The sequence below is a fragment of the Crocodylus siamensis genome, chromosome 7, assembly GCF_052110815.1.
Source record: "Crocodylus siamensis isolate JL-2025a chromosome 7, ASM5211081v1, whole genome shotgun sequence".
NCBI lineage: Eukaryota > Metazoa > Chordata > Crocodylia > Crocodylidae > Crocodylus > Crocodylus siamensis.
In genome coordinates, this window is record NC_143401.1 from 64,855,045 (window position 1) to 64,874,942 (window position 19,898).

The 19,898-nt window shown below is 40.1% G+C and overlaps 1 protein-coding gene across 3 annotated transcripts in view; it reads left to right on the forward strand.

Annotated features, from left to right (window-relative positions):
• Window positions 1-19,898, forward strand: part of STAMBPL1 (STAM binding protein like 1) — a 32,386-nt gene that overhangs the window by 8,664 nt on the left and 3,824 nt on the right. For 2 of the 3 annotated variants that reach the window (XM_090058493.1, XM_090058494.1), the window contains exons 2-10: window positions 7,354-7,434; window positions 8,329-8,546; window positions 9,947-10,022; window positions 11,497-11,592; window positions 13,115-13,469; window positions 14,084-14,208; window positions 15,126-15,263; window positions 17,825-17,937; window positions 19,319-19,418. In XM_090058493.1, the coding sequence (XP_089914619.1) occupies window positions 7,354-7,434; window positions 8,329-8,546; window positions 9,947-10,022; window positions 11,497-11,592; window positions 13,115-13,469; window positions 14,084-14,208; window positions 15,126-15,263; window positions 17,825-17,937; window positions 19,319-19,418 (1,302 nt within the window). Of the gene's footprint in view, window positions 1-3,958; window positions 4,002-7,353; window positions 7,435-8,328; window positions 8,547-9,946; window positions 10,023-11,496; window positions 11,593-13,114; window positions 13,470-14,083; window positions 14,209-15,125; window positions 15,264-17,824; window positions 17,938-19,318; window positions 19,419-19,898 lie in introns of those variants that run through there. The other variant, XM_090058492.1, reaches the window with a different exon arrangement.

The window sequence follows — 19,898 nt, forward strand, 5'->3', positions numbered from 1 at the left end:
TACCTTGAAAAAAATACTTTCTTTTTAAATGCAACTTTTCATGAAAGTGTTATACAAAATATTAACAAAAACATTAAAAGTATTAAAGTCAAAGTTATAAAATAAGTCATAAACTTATTATACAAACTAGTCATTCATAATGTTATAAACATTTGCAATATTCTAATTGCATGTTGAAGTAGTAGTCATGGTGTCTTCTGGTTAAAAAAGCTATTAGTTTGTATATTGTAATCCTTGGGTGTTAAAAATTATACAAGGAGTAAAGGTGGAAATTGCTGAAGTGATTAATACTATTTAAAGAAGTTCAAGCTACTCCCTGATTTTGAATACTGAATTAATACCCCCTACCTTGGGACATTGACTTGATTTGAAGCACCTGCTTCACATTATTAATTTTGGGATAAAATCTAAACCTCTTTTTTTCTTCACTTGGATAATTGTTTTACAATCCTATCCTCTTAGTCTCTACTGCTATCATAATTACTTTCAATGGTCTTGTCTGCCCTACAAAGTTCTGCTGGCATACTGTTCCTGACAGTTTCTTGGCAGAGAGTATTGACTCCTGGCTGCCCTTGATGGTACAGTATCCTGACAGCATCATCTCATCTGTAAAGGACATGCAGTTTTATGCACTGGAATCCCACAACTCTATGTGGCATGCTGTGTTAGGGAGAAATTTTGCAATGTATTGTGGGACACCACCACTCTGTTTATGGAATTAAGGGTTTTGCTAAATTTCCCGCAAATCGCTCAGTTACATCTCATATCTTTGTCAGTCTGTAAGGCAACCTCTAATCCTTTCTATGATGCCCTGATACCCCTGAACTTCCATCTTCATCCCCTTGGTCTGCTTCTTGTGCTGATACCCCTTTATCTTCCTTGAAGATAAGTGTCTTCTCTTGAAGTTTAATTTCGTAGCATCATAATAGTGCACGACAAGGTGAAAGAGGACAAAAGTTTAAGAAGGTTTGTGACTAGAATTTTGTTTATTTGTTAATGATGAATCCTTTGGTTAGTTACCAGTGAAACTTGAAGAATTTACGTAATTGTTGTCTGAATATTAAGAAATAACCATGCAGTGATTATGTAAATCTCTATATTTTGTTTTGCTGAGGGTTGTTGTTAGGTAATCATTACCAGGATTTTTATGCTGCTTGTTAATCAAGAAATAACTGTGCACTCATTATGGAAAACAGGATTTTTCTCAGCCTATTACAGGGCACCGTTTTGGAAAATTGAGAAAAGTGGTTATCATTTAGAATTTAAGGCCCTGCTGACACAGCAGCTGAGTCAAGGAACCTACCAGTATGTACTCCGGGGCAGGCAAAATACTGCCCACCAGGACATTCTATTCAGCATCTAGGGCCCCTAAAAATGTGGAAACTTAGCATGTATTTGCTCCTGGTTGCCTGTCAAAGATGACAGGAGCCCAGGGCAGTAGGACCCAGGGGAAGCCAGTGGCTGGACCTAGGGGAAGCCAGTGGTAGGACCCAGCAGCAAGGCCCGCCTAGCCCTGGCCCCACAACCAGAACTCAATGCTTAGCAGAGGCTTCTGGCCTGGGACCATGGGGCCGTTCCTCCTTCTCTGCTCCAGAGAAGGAAGCATGGCCCTCAACAGCTTGTGAAGCTCAGTAGGCAGCCCTCTGCCCGAAACAGTTGCCTCCCCTTACGTACGTTAACTTCTCGTAACTCCTGGCAGTTTCTGAAAGATCAGTGCAGATCCGCTTCATCAGCTCTGCTGGCAGCACATGTACCCTTTGCAATACACAGATACCAAAGAGACCATGTCAGTTGGCAGAAGGGATGGGCAAGACCATGCGTGTCTTCTGTCAGCTCTGTGTGGCTGTAGCAGATTCCTTTTGCATAAAGGTCACATTAGTCTGCCCTCAGAAAGAAGGGTTTCTTTCTTCGCAGAACAGCTGTGTGTGTGGATACACTTAGAGCTTTTCTGGCTGTATTATATCATATCATCAGTACCAACCTGTCATCCCTATACTTCAATTGGTTGAGATAGTTTTAGATTTGTGTAACGTGTTTGGGTGTGGATTACAGTTGAGCATATTAATGTAAGTGTTTTCTGTATCTAAAAAATGAACAAAGCTGTATCCAGTTCCACTCAAAGGGACTTCCTATTTAAATATCTCTTTGCTATTGTAGAGTAATTTGTTACTTTTATTAATTCATATTTCAATATCATGTGGAGGCAACAATCAGAGTGGATTATCTTTTTGTGGTGTGTGTGGTATACAAATTTAGGAGAGATACATGTGCAACTCTTTGAAGTGTTGCTAATACTATTCCAACCAACATACCTAGGCATAAGAGATGAAATATTGCATTGATTTTATTTTGAAACCTGTGGCCTCTTTTGTAGCCACCTTTTTGTATTTCTTGCCATTCGTGTTTTTGGTAGCATTAGAAAAATGTCAAGCTTGTCCTGGTACCACATTTTTCACGTATATATTAGAATTTGTTCCATAAGCTAAATGGCCTCCTGCATTAAAATCCACTAGAGATTTTATTTATTTTTGGGTATTTGGAATGGCTTTTCTACTAACCTCCTTCACTGTGGCTTGACCTAGAGTGTACCTAGATGGATGCTGCCTTTCCTAGGCTGTTATGCACTGCTAGAAGTTAAAGGAGGTGTTGAATTTCTGCTGCTTCCAGATATTGTCTGAATTTCTGATTGGCTTTGTTTTCTGTTAACACTACTTAAAGCTTGTAATTGCCTCAGTAAATTTAATCTCCTTAATGTACGCACTTTAGGAGCAGGGGACACTGGGAAAGGGGATGTTACACCAAAAGAAAGTTGCATGGAAGGTTCTTGCATCATCCTAGAAATGGATTTTTTGTGGAGCTACAGGCTGCCCAAATAGTGACCTTTTCTGGGATGAAGCACTGCTTGTGGCCTTTCTGCTCTGTAGTCCAGCACGTTTTGTTTTGGGAATGGATTGGACATGGGCCTAATATATAGTCTCCCAGAAGAGGCTGTGTTTTATTGGATGTGGGGAACTGAGCATCACAAATTGACTTTTTAGGTGTGGTTGGTATTATTGTTGGCTGCCAATTCAAGCAGTAGGAGCAGAAGAATAGGAAAACATAGATACAGAAAGGGGGGAAGGGTTTGCAGAACCCATTTGTTTCAGCCTGGCTAGTAGTCAGTGCTGGGGGGAAAATGACAATGATTCAAGCCAGTGATTTAGGTAGGAAGAGATTCTTGAACTGCCAGCCTCTCCTAAACTTGCTGCTTCTGCAGTGAACTTTTTATTTCATAGGAGAAAAAGTTGTTCAAAAAGGAAGTTGTTTTTATTCATTTTCTCACATGAAAAGTATTGCTTGGAATGGAGTTCAATAAAAACATGCTTGCTCACAGCTTAGTTTTGAACAAAGTTATTGTATGTCATTTTACTTGTTAGAAGTTGCTTGTGTGGGTGAGTTTTGTGTAGGCTTTTGACAGCTCTTTTGTAGCAAAACTTTTTCTTACTTCCCCAGTTCCCTAAAGAGTGAACAATAGTGCTTTTTGAAAAATAAATCAGTATTTCACTTGAAATGAAAACTTAGTTTGTGCCAGTTGGGCCAACTCCTGAAATCTTTATTTGGGCAGAAAGCATGTTTTCTACAATAGCAACTGTTGAATTTTTGGATTTGGTCCTGTGTCAGAAATTCAGTCTGTATTTATGTGGGGAGCAGCGGGAGAGGAAGGGGGGGACGGGGGGGAACACCTTGGTTTGAGACCTGAGAGGTAAATGAAAGAGGGCATGGCTTGCACACCTCTTATTCTAAAATGTGCAGATCTCATCCAGTTTTTGAGCTCTGAAAAATGTTTGCTTTTTTTTAGATACAAAACCCGCAAAAGGCTCTGAAAGCTGGGTCTTCTGCTTAAGTCCAAATATGCTTTGTTATTCCTATCTTGGTATTTGTGAAGCTTCAAGGAACAGAAACCATATAAAATGAGCTCTTGGCCATCCACAGTTCAGTCTTTATTCTTGATAAAGTCTACAGTAAGTACAGTGGTCCAGCTAAACTTATGGTACAAATGGAGCACAGCAGAGGTTACTTTGCAGTTTCGTGCTAATTAAAGCAAGCCTCCAGCAACCCATACCTACTGTGATCCCAAATGGGCCGTTCCACAAACTAGAAATAAGCAGTGCTTTAGTTGTCCTGTACTGGATGCTGGATAACACAAAAGGACTTCATACATACAGAACTAACCAGCTCCTTTGCAAAAGGGTATTGACAGAGGTGCTTCTCTCTCCAAGTTTCATTCATGGCACTGCAGTAGTATTTCTCTTTTTCCCATGATAAAGCTCCTGGCATCAGGTTGTGAGGAGGAGGAGCAAAGAGTAATTGTGTTAACTCAGCGCATGCAAAGAGTCCCCTTACAGTGGGGTAATTTCCTCTTGAGTCAGTTAAGGAAGTGTTATGATTCCTTTATGTTGGAAGCAATAATAAAGGATCATAATGAGCCTTATGCACTAGTACAGTTCCAAGATTTATACCAGTGGTTTTCAAAATGTGTTGTGCAGAACCCTGGGGCTAGGGACAGACGTTACACACATCTGGTTTAAATGATCACGAACTGGTTTAACCCTGTAATAGAACAGATGTTCAGTGCACATAAACCAGTTTGAAAATGGCTAAAACCAGTTTGAAATAAACCTGGTTGAATGTAGTATCAGTCTTAACTGATTTGGCTCAAACCAGTTCATGCAATGTCTGTCCCAGACCCCTTGCTGATTTAAGATAAACCAGACACCCCCAGCATCCCAGCATACTCTCTGCTGGGCTTGGCGGGGCTCTCTGCTCCACTGCAGGGCTGGCCCCTCCGCTCTGCTCCCCAGCCTGAGCAAGGACTGAGGTCTGGCCAGAGAGGTTGTCACGTGATCTCCCCTGGCGCCCCTACCTTGCCAAGTTGGGTCTCAAACACACCCTCTCTCTCGCCCGCCACGTCTTGCTGGAATATTACTAATGGGAGGCTGCCTTATCATTCGCTTGGACACGGTGCCAAGGTTGTCCTAGCCCCTATTCTGTACAGTGATCTGGTGCACCCTAACCTTATGGGCCTTGCGTGCCTCCAACCTCCCCTTTAGCACGCCCCAAGCCTCACACATGTGCCGGATGTTCTTGTGCCTGTATGCTCACCCCTTCCTGGGGTCTCCCAATACGTGCAACCCCTCTCCCTGGGGTCCCTCAGTATGCGCGCCCAATATACTCGCCCCTTCCGGGCTTCTGTTCACACTCTCGCCCTTTTCCGGGCTTCTCTCCTGTAAACGCCCTCTCCGGGGTCTTTCCAATATAAGCGCCCCTCTCCCAGGGCCTCTCCGGCTTCTAATCGCGCGCTCAGCCCTCTCCGGCTTCTATTCTGTACGCGCCTCATCTCCGTTGGGCCCCTATCCGCATGTCTGCCCCTCTCCAGGCTTGTTCTCACACGCCTGCCCCTCTCCGGGGCTTTAATTGTGCGCTTGTCCTTCTCTGGGACTTTGTGCCGGTAGGGTGCCAGTCGCTCACCCTGGAGCCTCCTATTCTAATCTGCCCTCCCTGGGGCTTCCTATTCCCGTGTGCCTGCCCACTCTGGGGCTACGCTGTGCTTCTCGTGCTCCTCGCCCTCTCTGGGGCCTACGCTGCGCTTCTCGCGCTCCTCGCCCTCTCTGAGGCCTACGCCCCACTGGGCAGAATACCGCCCCTCTCGGGCTGGGGTCATGACACCCCACAATGTCGCGCCTCTCTCCAGCGCTCACCCGCAGTGCCAGCTCCGGCACCAATCGCTGTGCCCTCCCAGGGCACCCAGGACCCCCCCCACTCCACTGGGGAGCTCCTAATGAGGCCTCCTCCATCCCCTACAGCCTCTCCCGGTCCTCCAGTCTTATACAAACAGCCCAACAGCAACTCAAAGCTATCAGCCAACCGGCTCTAACTCAAAATAAGCCTACCGGCCATAACATTCCGCGGCACCCTGGCTCTCCTTCAAGCCTTTGTAACAGAGGGCTCTCCATCTCGTCTCAACACATAGGCACTCAAATGTTCAGGCAGCTCTGCCTTGCTCTGCTCTGTAGCAGGGCTCCTGCCTCTTAAGCTGCCAGAAGGGAACTGGCTCTGGCCTCAGGCTCTTCTGTTTATATGGGCCAGGCCCCGCCCCCTGGCTGTTAGCTGACCCGATCTGTTGCCTAAGCCACCTTCAGATGTGCTGTCCTGCCGATTGGCAGCCCAGCCCTATTCCCAATGCCAGTAGCAGGCACCCTAGTGCCCTGCTACACCTCTCCCCCTCCCAGGTTAAGCCTCCTTAGGAGCGGGGCACGGAAGTGCCCTGCGACAGAGGTTTAATTCCCCCCATCCCTGTGCCACCAGCAGGGACCTGATCCAGACACAAGCAGCTTGAGGTACTACCCTAGCATCTGAATCCAGAGAGTTGGCAGCTGAGAGCACATTGCTGCTGCTTTTGATTTGCGTGCTGCTCAAGACTAGCCTTTTGGGTTTTATGATATTCATTTCCTATATCACATGATGACTTTGACATTCACAGCCAGTCTTCTGTTATAAGTGCTCAAGAGTTGGGAATTAGAACATCCACTACTAGCTTCAGGCTTCTTATTCATGTGTGGCTTAAACAAATCATTTCCTTGCCAAAAACAGTTTTTGGTGATGATGACCACAGCCTGTACTTGCTGAGAACTGCATAGGGACTTTTTTTTATCAGTCAGCTCATATCCATGTTATATTTTGAGTGCAGTTTATAATCATTTCTTGAAAACAGCCAGTGGTGCAGGTGGAACAAGTGGTGCTTGAAATGTTTCAGCCGTACTCTGTTACTGATTGTACTTTATGTTCGAGCTCAGAGAGTCATCTGGCCTATTTTTAATCATAGAATCATCAGAGAATTGTCTAAATTTGCACGCCAGGTACATATGTCTCTCACAATATATACCAGTATTTTTGTGTCTGACTTTTATTTTGCCATTAGAACTTAAAAGGTGCTAATTTTCAGTCCAGGTAATGTTTCAAAAATATATTGCTGATATATTTTCTTAAAAACTTATTACTGTAATATGATTTACCGATTTCCAGATGAAGTCAGTGGAGCCGCGCAAATGCTTTGAAAGGAAAGTCTGCGTTTTATTTTTTTCAGTAGTACGATACTCCAGGTGCTAGTACCATAAGCATGACCTAAGAGCCTAGATGGACATTTGAATTTTCTTACAAACTGAATGATTTCTTTGTCATATTTCATGTTACCACATGACAACAATCAGTGTATTTGTACTCAAATTCCTCTTTGGATAATAAGCTGGGACAAAGGGGGAAGTTTGCTTTAGCTTGCTGAATTGATTTTTTTCCCATTTTGTTCTTCGTGGGCAGATGGAAAGAATGGAAAGAAACAGAGATCTTAGTTTGCAGACACAGGGCAACATGGAGCAGTCCTTCACTGTTAGTTCATTGGTAGGTATTATAATATGATGCTCAATTAAAGTATTACCTTCTATTTCAGAACAGGAGAGTAAATGATACCATCAAGTGTAGTTTAGGTGTATTGGCTGCCAGTTGAAATGTTTTTCCAATGTTCTGTCTCCTGTTCATGTGTTCTTTACCCATTTGCTCCCTAGTCTGGGGCATTTTAAATGCACATGAAAATAAAAAGTACACTTGATTTGTTACATTGCTCTCTAACCTGTTTTAACTATTATCTCCCTCCATTTTTTAATCTACAAAGACTGAGCCTTTAAATAAAAGAAGAAATTGTTTCTCAGCATAGTAATTCCTTTCAGAATAGCATGAGAGAAAATTAATTGCATTTTGAAACGTGGCTTCATTGTCTATTGTTTTGTTTATTAATATTTATGTTCATTGTTTAAATATATAAGATTAATACTGAAATGAGGTATTGATTTGATTCTGCAATCAAGCTGAGCCCAAGAGTAAGCACCACAATCATTAGGAAGAGTTTCTAGCATCAGGATCTAAGTATAATATGTTCAGTTCCTATAGATCGGACCCTTTGTGGGGGATTCATATCTTAGGAAATCTAGGAGGCTGCCCTGGCAGGATTGTTCTTGCATTTCTTTGAATCCTTATCTTTATTTCTTTATTTTTTTTTCACAATATTTAAATGTGGAGGGTTTTTTAAATACAGTTATTTTGTCATTTATAAAGTACTGAAGAAGCATGTTAGAAGCTTTTCATTGTTGCCAATACTCGGGGTACTGAAGTTTTTTTGTTGTTGTTGTTTTTAAAAGGTTAAAACTTTTCCCCAAGTGTCTTGAAAAAAGGAATACATGAACGACGTGGCCCCAGCCAGACTGAAGTGTAATCTCTGATGTGTTGACTGTTTTGCAGAAGAAGCTAACTGCCATTCCTGACCACACAGATGTTTCTGTGACCCCAGAGGAGCGAGTTCGTGCCTTAACCAAGCTTGGCTGTAATATCACAATAAATGAGGATATTACTCCACGTCGCTACTTCAGATCTGGAGTAGAGATGGAACGAATGGCATCTGTATATCTTGAGGAAGGAAACCTGGAAAATGCTTTTGTATTTTATAATAAATTTATAACGTAAGACAGTCTCTTATGTTTATAGTTAATGATTGTGATAGATAGATGGATATAATGAATTGCTGCAATGAAAATGTGGCTCAGGAGTCCACCAGTCTAAAACTTGGAAAAACTATTAATGATTTTCTTACAGAATATCTTTGTCCTTCTGAGATCTTTATGCTAATCAGTTCCTCTGCCAGGCCTCTTGTTATAATACCTAGTGTAGCTGTCCCATCTGCCATTCACTCTGGTTTATGTTTAAAGTGCTACATTCGTTTTTTATTCTACCAAGCTAAGATGTGAACGCTATCGACTATCTTATTTTCTGTTTATATGCACATGATGAAAACAGACCACCAGAGGCTTCACAAGCTCACTTAGCTCAATTTATAAGCTTTCCCAGATGAGCATCCTCAGCATCAGTGCAGTCAAAAGACTGTGGTTTTTTTCTTGCACTCAAGCAAACCATACAAAGGGGCTTATTGCCTCTTTTCCTGCTGCTTTTCCACAAAAAGGTTAGATAGAATTTATCCCATAATTTTAAAAAACTATGCAAAATGTACTGTACATGCTCGACATGTGATTTTTTTTCTCTTCTTCCTCCCAAAGATTTAAAAACAAATTACACTATAGCAATCAAGAGACTTCTTAATTGAGAGCTGTTTCCGTAACAGATTAAAGCTTTCTAATCAGCCATTTTGTTTCTAGAGCTTTTCAAGTTAATATATTAGATGTCTAATGGGACTTTTTTCCCTTCATTCTGTTCATACTCTAAAAGTATTAAAGCTGAACCTTTTTTTTTAAACATTCTAAAAAAATTGGGGATGATAGAGGAACTAAAGATTTCCAGCCTGGAAGGTAAACTTTTCATAATACTATAGTTGAATGTGAACAGGGATAGTACAATGCATTCTACGTATACAATAGTGTTTGGTGGTGTTGGTGTTTTAATAATTTAGATGTCTAGACAAGCTGCCCATTGTTATAACTCACAGCACAACAAACTCTGATCAGAAGGCTGCATTAATATGTCAGTGTAGCATGCCTGATCTCATGAAATTATGCCTTTTACTTAAGAAAAAGGAAGTGAAAATGAGGGTGGTCATCAGATTTTGTTACAGAGATGAGCTGTTGTACAGCCTGGAGACTTCTGGTGCCATGTATAGTTAGTCCTTTTCTTATAGATCACTAATGAAAAACAACAAAAACCCTTTGTATGGATACATAATTTTTGATAGACAACTCCTTGCCAGCATGTCAGTTTAAGTGTAGAAATATAGAAAGTATCTATAAATCAAAATGGAATACAGTGTTTGATATCTGTGATTTGTGAACCTTATTTTTCTTTCAACTTAAAAGCTACCATGGATCTTCATCTGGCTAATAAGGCAAAAAAATGTGCATGCTTAATTTTCCAGCTTATTTGTAGAAGAGCTGCCCAATCACCGAGACTATCATCAATGTGCAGTACCAGAAAAACAAGATATTATTAAGGTATTACTTTGCTTAACATTTCATAATTTTCTCTTCCAATACAACTGATGGATGTTTCCCAGCATGCTTTTTCCCTGACTGCAAAATGTTGCACTCGGTTGATAAAACAGTGTTTAACCAACTAGTTCTTAACAGCATTATGTATCAGCCATAAATGTATCATTTAAATTTAATAGCTTGATCATGGCTAGAATTCTGAAGATGGTGAACAAATCGCTTTTATTCATTACAACCAGTGTATGCACTCTTGGAAGCTCAATTAAAATCTCTTAAGAGTTATGTATATGTTTAGATATGCTGATTTAATAATACTTAGGATCTGATTCCACTTCCACCTAAGTGATAGCTGCTGCCTGGTCCTCTTACTGATAAAAATATAGGGATTCATGGTATTATTATTATTATTCGATAGTATTAGATAGATTAGTATTATTAGTAGATTATTATTATTAGATAAGATCGTTAACCAAAGTATCTTCTCCTTTAACACCAAAATATGTATTCTATTTTACATTTGCATTTTTACCAAAGTATGCTTTTGCCTACTACTATATTGGTTTAATTGTAGTTCTGTTACTGCAGGAAAGAGCAGTTGTTTTGGGTGGAGGGTTGCTTATTGAGTTTTGGCAAGCCATCAAGGGCTGTATGACAGGCAGCCAGGGGCAGATAAATATTAATTTTCTAAATGTTTTAGGGGCCCCACAGAATGGATAGAATGCCACATCTGGCCCGTGGGCCACATTTTACCCACCCTTGCGTTAAAGGAAGTTTTTCTTTAAATATCTGTTTCTGAATTAAAAACACACAGAATTCTTCCAAAAATTTGCTGAAACACGGAAAACTGTCTCCCTATCAGAAGTTTGTGCATCCTGCTGCTCTGCAGTGATTCCTAAGTGATTCTGGAAAGGTGCATGTTGTTGCCTTCTTTACAGTCACTGACATTCCTATGCCTAACTGATTATACTTAAATCTGCTAAAATCCCACTTTGTGAGAAGAGCCAAACAGCTGACTAGAGCCTGTTGACTTCAGTGGGGTTCAGCAAGGACCTTTACAGGCCAAAACGGAGGTGAAAACTAGACACAAAAAAGCATGTCAGCCCAACCCAGTGCCATGATATGTGGCAATACTATTACTAGCTGTGAATGAGCAAGCTTGGGTGCTGGAAGCGATCTTCTTGCCCTGCTGAGAATCAGGGTGTACTTGACTTTCCTGTGCTCAAACTATTGGTTGGTTCCTCAGCTGGTAACAGTTACCATTGCTTTATTGAAACCAGTATACTGTGCCAGTGTATTCTAGTTGATAATCTGGCTTTATTTGGTTTATAGACTTTGAAAAGAGGTTTATTATTCAATTTATTTAATTTCGTTTTGAAATGATTGAAGTTTAATTTGTATTACAGCTGGTTTACCTGCCCAGCTGATTTTTTTTGGAAAGTGAAAAAGCAAACTTACATTTTTTTCCCCCCCACAAAAGAAACTAAAGGAGGTTGCATTTCCAAAGACAGATGAACTGAAGAGGGATCTTTTAAAAAAATATAACATGGAATACCAAGATTACATGCAAAACAAAGTAAGTTTTACCCAAATTCAGTTTAATTTAAAGCATTATCTGTATGTTTGTTTATAGCTAATATTTTTATAAACATCATCATTAAAATAAGAAAAGCAGTTGTGTGAGCAAAAATGTAAAAAAAAATATGGCAATGTAATTGAGAATCTATTCAAACAGCCTCTTTCTCTTGAACCTTTAATAAATTGGCAATTGTGTGGGTAGTTAGAAGTAAGTAATTGATCAAACACTTCTGTATTTAATAAAATTAGTCAATATCCAAATATGCCTTTTATCTGTTGTGATAAATATCTCATTGTAGTTTGGTACACTTGTCCTGTTATTTGAAAATCTAACATGGTGAATAGGAACTAATATGAATGTGTGGAAATGGCCTTATTCTGAGAATAAAAATGAAGTTAGAGCATAATAGAATGGGGATACCCCTGACTCCTAGCATAAATCATGGTGATGTGGAAGATACACAGCTAAGCCAGGTTTCATAGTTTCTAGGGTCGGAAGGGACCTGAGCAGATCATCAAGTCCAACCCCCTGCCATGGCAGGAAAGAGTACTGGGTTCAAACAACCCCAGCAAGGTTGGTTGATCCTGTGGGGGTATATGCCTAATAGCAAAGCATGTATAGGACTGCTTACCCCTTGTGTAATAAAATCATTGGAAATGTGTTTGTAGCTTAAAAACTTGTCTGTAGTGGAGCTTCTGGAATTTGCTAGAGGAATTCATGTTCCTGTTCATAAGTTGAATCCATGTCCCATTCAATATATTTCATCATTTTAATACCGTTAAATATTTCATTCAAATTGTCATTGGATTGGGAAGGTTTGGGTGATGGCTCTTAAAAGAGGTGGAAAGAAACCTGGAGAGTCCCTGCAATTAGCAAAGTATCTATTGGTCCTTAGGAGTACAATAAAGACCTACGTGGCAGAGACAGAACAACGCACAGTATAGAAAAATGCATCCAAAACAAAGTTAGGTCTCCTGGGCTGGGGACCAGTTCAAGGAAGTTAGTGAGTTATAGGAAGAAAAAGGCAAGAACAAAGACAAAATAAAATAAAACCAAGCAAACAAATTAGCCACAACGAACAGCAGAACCATAGAGAAAGGACTAAAGAACGATTGGATTTCTCACACTGCACTAATAAGGGCCTCTTCTTTGTATCCCTTATCTCAACAACATGCCTCTTTTTAGGCTCTTATTTTTTTTCTGGTAAAGTATAAGTTGTTCAAGGCCAAATGCTTATTACTATTGAAATAAATATATACAATATCAGGGGCTGTGCAGAATGGGAATCTTGTGGTAACAGTCCCTTATAATATATGCTGTAGTATCTTAGAGCATTTCTAATGGTACAGCTTTTTGATATTTTGACTGTTGTATGCCAACAGAGTCATTATGGTTTAATAATAGCAGGGCTTGAAGGAGTGATTTAACTAATCTGTTCACTAGCTTGCCCTTCACTGTTTTGTGGTTCTTTTTTACTACTGTGGAGAGAATTTGACCACTCCATTTATATGCTTTCCAGAACAGATGTAAAGCTGAATATCTAAAGAGACTGGAGCATGAGAAATTGATAGAAGCAGAAAAGAAGCGAATTGCACATATGCGACAACAGCAGCTTGAATCAGAACAGTTTCAGTTATTTGAAGACCAACTTAAGAAGCAAGAACTAGCCCGCGATCAGAAAGTTAAAGAGAATATGTTTATGTCTGAACAGATTGATGGGAGTATGCTGTCTTGCATTTCTACACATCAGAACAACTCCTTATCTCCCACATTATCAGCAAAAGTTAATCAGAGTAAAACATCAGTCTGTGCTGGACAGTCTCCTCCAGTAAACCGGGCCTTCAAGCCAGTGGCTACTTTAAGCGCTGTTCAGAGTAAGTGTCTCAGTCTTTTGCAGTGCTCCTCTGCCTGTCACAATTTATTTCAAAATACACACAGGAATATGTCTTTCACTGTAGGCTTTATCCTAACATGAAGACTGTGTGTTCCTGGAGTACTTGTATATGAATCCATCATTGTTTTCTCCCTTGAAATGGATACTTACTGTACATTGACCCATATGGTATCTTAAGCACCCAAAAACCAGATCTGCAGATATTAACCTAAGTTAGTGTCACTGAATTCAATCAGAATTTTGCTGTAGGCTCAGTGGGAGCAAAGCCAGGTCCATCGTGATTGCATTTTTTAGAGGTTTGGAGGTTTTTCATTTTTGTTTTTGTATTAAATACAGTCTAGAAGCTAACAGTCTGGTTTTTTACAGAATGCAAGTTGGTTAACTTGTTCAGGATTCATATGTCTTCAGCAGAAGAAAGATTATAGTGTTATGCCTCCAGAATCTCTTATTCTAGTCTAGAAATTGTGTGACACACATTGCAATTTTCATTTAAAGATTCACAACTATTGTACCACTCAGTTGATTAACTATATACATGTTTTCCATTAGAAAATTTTACACTGAAGGCTAAATTATATTTTTCTCTTCTTTTAGCACAAGTAGCTGAAGCACTTCGAGGTGTAGTTTTACCCAGAGACCTTTGTCCAAAATTTCTATCACTAGCCGAGGAAAATACAAAAAGAGGAATAGAAACATGTGGAATTCTCTGTGGAAAACTGGTACAGTTAAACCTTCACTTTTGTATGGGGAAGGCACTTTTGATAGTACTGCATTTTCATGTAAGGAACTGATAACAGAGCAAAAGCAGATCTAAAGCATAAGTGTGTAGTGTAATTAATATTATAACTTTATGGGCCTGTCTATAATTCTTTTTGAACTGTAATCTACTATTTGCCTTTTTGCAGAATTAATTGACTACCTTATAGTCATTGTGATGTTGTATTGTTGATCATCTCGTATCTTGCATACAGTTGTGGGATTTTTCAAGCGTTTTCCATGGTGTTCATCAAAAATAAATAAGAATTAGTTGCACACAACAACTGGATATGTAAAAATGTTAGAATGTATTGCTGTCATCAAAATGTAAAAAAAACACTTTGTCCGCATATAAAGCAAAATTGTTGCTGTTTTTTATTTTTATTTTTGCCTGTGTTGTGCTCACTTAGTTTTGCAGCAGTTCTTAATTATCAAACTTCCCTCATAGCAAAGAAGATTCCACTACTTGTGCATGCATACATGCAGGAGTATAGAAGAGTTTCAAAGCTGATATCAAATAGCAGTAGAAACTCAAAAGGAAATATTAATAAAAACAGTGAATTTATTTATATCCAGGTTTCAGAGAAAATGATTATATTTATGTTACCTGCTTCCATATTTTGGAAAAAGTATTCCTTTTAACATTTTCCTGTGCACACCCATGTCAAATATATTGACGTTCCTGTGTTATCTATTGCAGTGAAAAAATTGATAGCCATAGGCTCAGCTGGTATAAATCAGCAAAACTTCATTCAAATCCATGGAGCCACACTATTTTACCAGCTAAGAATCTGACCTGTTGATTCCCTACTGATCATTGTTCATTAATCCATTTGTTCATCTCTTAATTCAAGTCATTTTCCCATTACATTTTTTACAGACACACAATGAATTTACTATTACTCATGTAATAGTGCCAAAGCAATCTGCAGGACCAGACTACTGTGACATGGAGAACGTAGAAGAATTATTCAGTATTCAAGATCAGTATGATCTCCTCACTTTGGGTTGGATCCATGTATGTATGTCTCTAGGATTTTGGTTTTACCATGTTGTGTGTATATACTGTATTAAACAAACCCCAGAAATACCAAAGGAAATAATTTTCATGATCTAACCCTGTTTTCTTGCCTAGCTTTCATGTTGACAGTGTAAGTTGACTGACTTAACATCTGTGGATGACATTTATTATTTATTCATGAGTTATTTATTCACTGAGTTATTGCATTAACTTACTGAGCTCAGTTCTGCCACCGATGCTTCTGTTTAGCTCAGGGATGGGTAAAATATGGCCTGATGACTGGATCCAGCCCACTGAGGGATTTTGTCCAGCTTTGGTTCTGCCCAGCCCAGGCACAGGGGGCAGCCTGAGCTGTGGTGCATAAAGCCAGTCCTGCCACCACCAGGCACACAGCAGGGCTGGGAAAGCAAGGTGGCCAGACTCGCTTCCTGCTGCTGCTGCCCCTGGACCCAGATCTGCTGCCTGGGCACTCTGGCCCATCCACTCCGCACCCACCACCAGGGCAGGACCCACACAGACAGGGTGTGTGGCTAGGCAGATGGGATGGGTCTTCAATCAGGCAAGGAGCAGTTTTTCAGGGCAGGAAAGACAGGCAAGGGCAGGATCTTGGGGTAGTGACAACGCGGGGCCAGGGCTGGGGAGCCATGATCCCCTACCCACACACCATGTCACAGATGCAGGTTATGTGAGCAGGGGCTTACAGATCGTGGCTCTGCCCTGGGCCCCCACTCCATGCTGTCACTGCCTCATGATCCCCAGACCCAGCCCTGGACACAGTTCCCTGCCCGCCTGCAGCCCCATCCTGTCCACCTGGCCACTTGCCCTGTCCGCACAGGTCCTGTCCGGTCTCCATAGACACCCTGGGATTACTTGGTGGTGACAGCATGGAGCCAGGACATGAGGCAGAGCCATGATCCACTCCCCACGTGCCCCTGCCTGCAGGTCAGGTGCCTGTCGCAGGGGCATGCGGGCAATGGCTCATGACTTTGCCTCAGCCCCAGTCCTACACTGTCACCAGCCCTACCCGCCCTTCCCATTCCTGGATGCTGGTCCCCACCCATCTGTGACCCCATCCCAACCAAGCACCCCAGGAGTTTTCATGAGCTGTTGTGGGGTCAGGGGGTACTCACCCAGCTTGCTTCAGCTCACCAAACTCCATTTGTGGCCTGCAACCCAAATAATTGCCCATCCCTGGGTTAGCTCAACAGGAGCTGTATATATGTATATGGAGGCAGGATAGGGCAACGTCTGTTCTCAAGGGCAGTTTCTTTAAATTTGTTTCCTATTTGATGTATTTCAGCAGGGAGAAGGGCAAAAACTTTGCTATTGCTATTCATTTTTATACAGGGCCCACAAATAGTACAATCATTTATAGCAATATAAAATTCTAAATATGTAAAAGAAGACCATATTCCTCACTGAATTATATGTACTTTCCTCCAGGCTACTTACAGGTTTTCAAACAGTAGAATTAGGAAAAAGTAGTATTAGGCATTATTAGTTTTCTTCAGAGAAGGTAAATGATTTTTCAAAATCCATACTAAAAAAATAGAATGTGTGCTTTCATTTAAAGATTCCCTTTTTTTCATTTATGTCAATGAAAAAAATAAGATGGCAAATCCACCAAGAAGCAATCAGGCAAAAGAAGTTTGAGGCTTTCTTTTATTAGAGTATCTCTGTTTTTTTTTTAATTTCCAAATCAATTAATATGACATTCCATCAACTTGTCAAATCAAGAACTAAACCTAATCAACTGTGGAAATGAGTAAAACACTTAACTGGTAATTGTCCAATCCCTAATGTTTTATTGTTTGAATTATTAATGGATAAGTAATATCTGACCTCTTCAGAGTGTGGGAGCCTGGTTTTTATTTTACTCAAATTAGCATGAATTGGGAACAACTCCTCTGAAAGCCAGGGGAAGTGAGATCAGGATCAGACTGCCAATATTGAAAATACCCATTTACTGTTACCTATACATTTGCATTGGAACCAAATGGCAATGATATGAAAAGAAATTTTTGTACAGAGATAGCATCAATCTGTCTTATTAAGTGTGAATGGTCGTGCTTCAATTTTTTCATAGGTATTAATTTATTACCCTCTGATAGCACTTGTAAGTGTTTACACTCTACCAGTATTAATTACTTAATGTATGGCCTGGATTTAACACATGGTGAAAATTGAAATGATGTCATTTCCACACTCTTCAGTATTTCCCACACATTTTTCATTCTATGATCTTTCCCTTTAGTCAAAACATTAATCAGATGCAAAAGCAATGTAAAATTTCCACTGAGTTTGCTTTCATCAACCAGGCATCACAAATATGCTCCTGAAACTGTTGTATCTGGGTTGTGTTTGATTTAGTCATTCATGATAATTATCCTCTAAAGTGTGTTGGGCTGGAAAAATTTAAAATTTAATAGCAAATTAAAGGAATTGAATGCCAATACATTTTCCCTAGTAACTAATTCCTGGGGGTTTTTTAAATGTATTGTGACCTTGATTTGTAAGAAATATTTTTACTGTGTAGAACTTTCCCTTTCTTTTTGTAGACTCATCCAACACAAACTGCATTCTTATCCAGTGTTGATCTTCACACTCATTGTTCTTATCAGCTAATGTTACCAGAGGCTATTGCAATTGTTTGTTCACCAAAGCATAATGAGTGAGTTCTGTTTTTCTAAGTAATATTTAGCTATCTCTTCCACCCCACTATCTCAGAACGAGATTACATATAAAACAGTCTCTGAAGGTCGAACAGGGTGAAGGGCAAGAACAGTTCTAATATATTTGGCTTCTTTTCCCTGTATTGTCAAGTTGATCTTGATATGCATTCCAGTAAGATCTACAGGCAGTATTCATTCTTGCTTCAGTTTTCTCCCTTTAATATTAAATTTTTGTAAATTTTTACAGAATTCTTATGACAGCAGTTGGCTGTGGCAGCTCTAGCCCTTTTGGATCTTATTTGTCAGTGATTTAACAGTCCCAACTCCACCGTTTGGTCAATCAGGTGGGAGTATGAAAATAGAAATGCAGTGTAGAGCTATAATGTTTTATACACATCCTTTTTCCTAAACAGTTAATAAACAGTGCAGAAAAATTAAAACAAATCATTTTAAGCTGATGTTAATATGGGCTCAGATTATTACAGATATTTAGGCATTGCTCTGAATGTGAGGGTATGGAGCTAAAATCCACAGAAATAAAGGCTCTAGTGAAGCTGGATACAAGGCAGTCAAATGTAAATGTCACGGGGAAGAAAAGGAGCAAGCAAGAGGGATTGAGGTAACCTAAGGTCTTTGTCTTAGGGGCAAGTGTTTTTTGCCATTAACCTATTGGGCAAAAGGTAATGGCAGTAACACCACATCATCTTCTAGTGAGCTACATGTATGCTGTCCTTGTCACACAGTTACTTTCAGTATTCTGTCCCCTGAGAAATCAGGACTTTAGGTGCCTCCCCACAATGATTTGGATCATACCAGAGTATAGCTGGCAGTGAGGCAGCAGGTGGCTAGCCTAGCTCATTTCTGAGCATGTGCAGTACTCCAAGTTTTGGATTTTTTTTTTTCATTGATCAGAAGTTAAGTCATTTTGTGGTCACTAAACAAAATTATTAAGGCTCATGCTTTGTGACTTAGGTGTCTGTATTCTTAAGTTTTGTGCAGGCACCTGCAAGGTTGATTAGTACCTGGCCTCTATTACCTGAGTTTCTGCTGGTAGCTATGAATCCAAGCATTCAAATTCTGATAGAAATGAGCTACTATCAGGAGACATTTTCAGAAGACTTATACAAAAGACAGAATGGAGAGAAACAAGCCCTATTACCCAATAGCCTTGTTGTTCGGACACTCTACAGGGATGTGGGAGAGCTGGGCTCAAGTTTGTGCTCACAAATTACGCAAAACACTTTGTATTGGATGTTAATAGCCTGTTTTAACTAAAACATTGTTTACTAAAGCATGTTGGATGATGTGGATTTATTTAAAATGTCCAAGCAAATTCTTTGCATTGCAATTCTTAACTGGGTTTTGTTCTTTGCTTTCCAGCACTGGCATCTTCAGACTTACAAATGCGGGTATATTTGAAGTTTCTGTCTGTAAAAAAAAGGGCTTTCATCCACATACTAAGGAACCTAGACTATTTAATGTAAGTATGTTGCATTTAATATAATGGAATGGATTAGGGGGTTTTTTTGCAAGTGCTCAGTACTGACTGTGAGAAGCAATTTCAGGATGGATTTTTTACATTTCTCCCCTTGAAATATGTGGATTGTGTATAGCCCATTGTCTTTCCTGACTGATCAGTGCATTGCTAATATCAACTTCCAAGAGCCACCCATTTCTGCTATTTGGTTCTTGCCACTGTTTGGGAGGAAGAGTCCAGTAAATATCATGGACCATTCAGTAGAAACCTGTGGGATATGCTATGAGGTAGAAAAGGAACGTTTCTCACATTAGCTCTTTGGAAGCTCCCTGAACAGGCTGCCCTCCCTCTTCTCCACCCCCACTTCCTTTCTCAAAGCTGGACAGGATGTCCCTCTCCAAGAAAAGCAAAGGCTGCACTGAAGTTTTCTATGGCTAACAAAAATTCAAACTGGATTCTCCCACCTGCCACCTCTGAGAAATC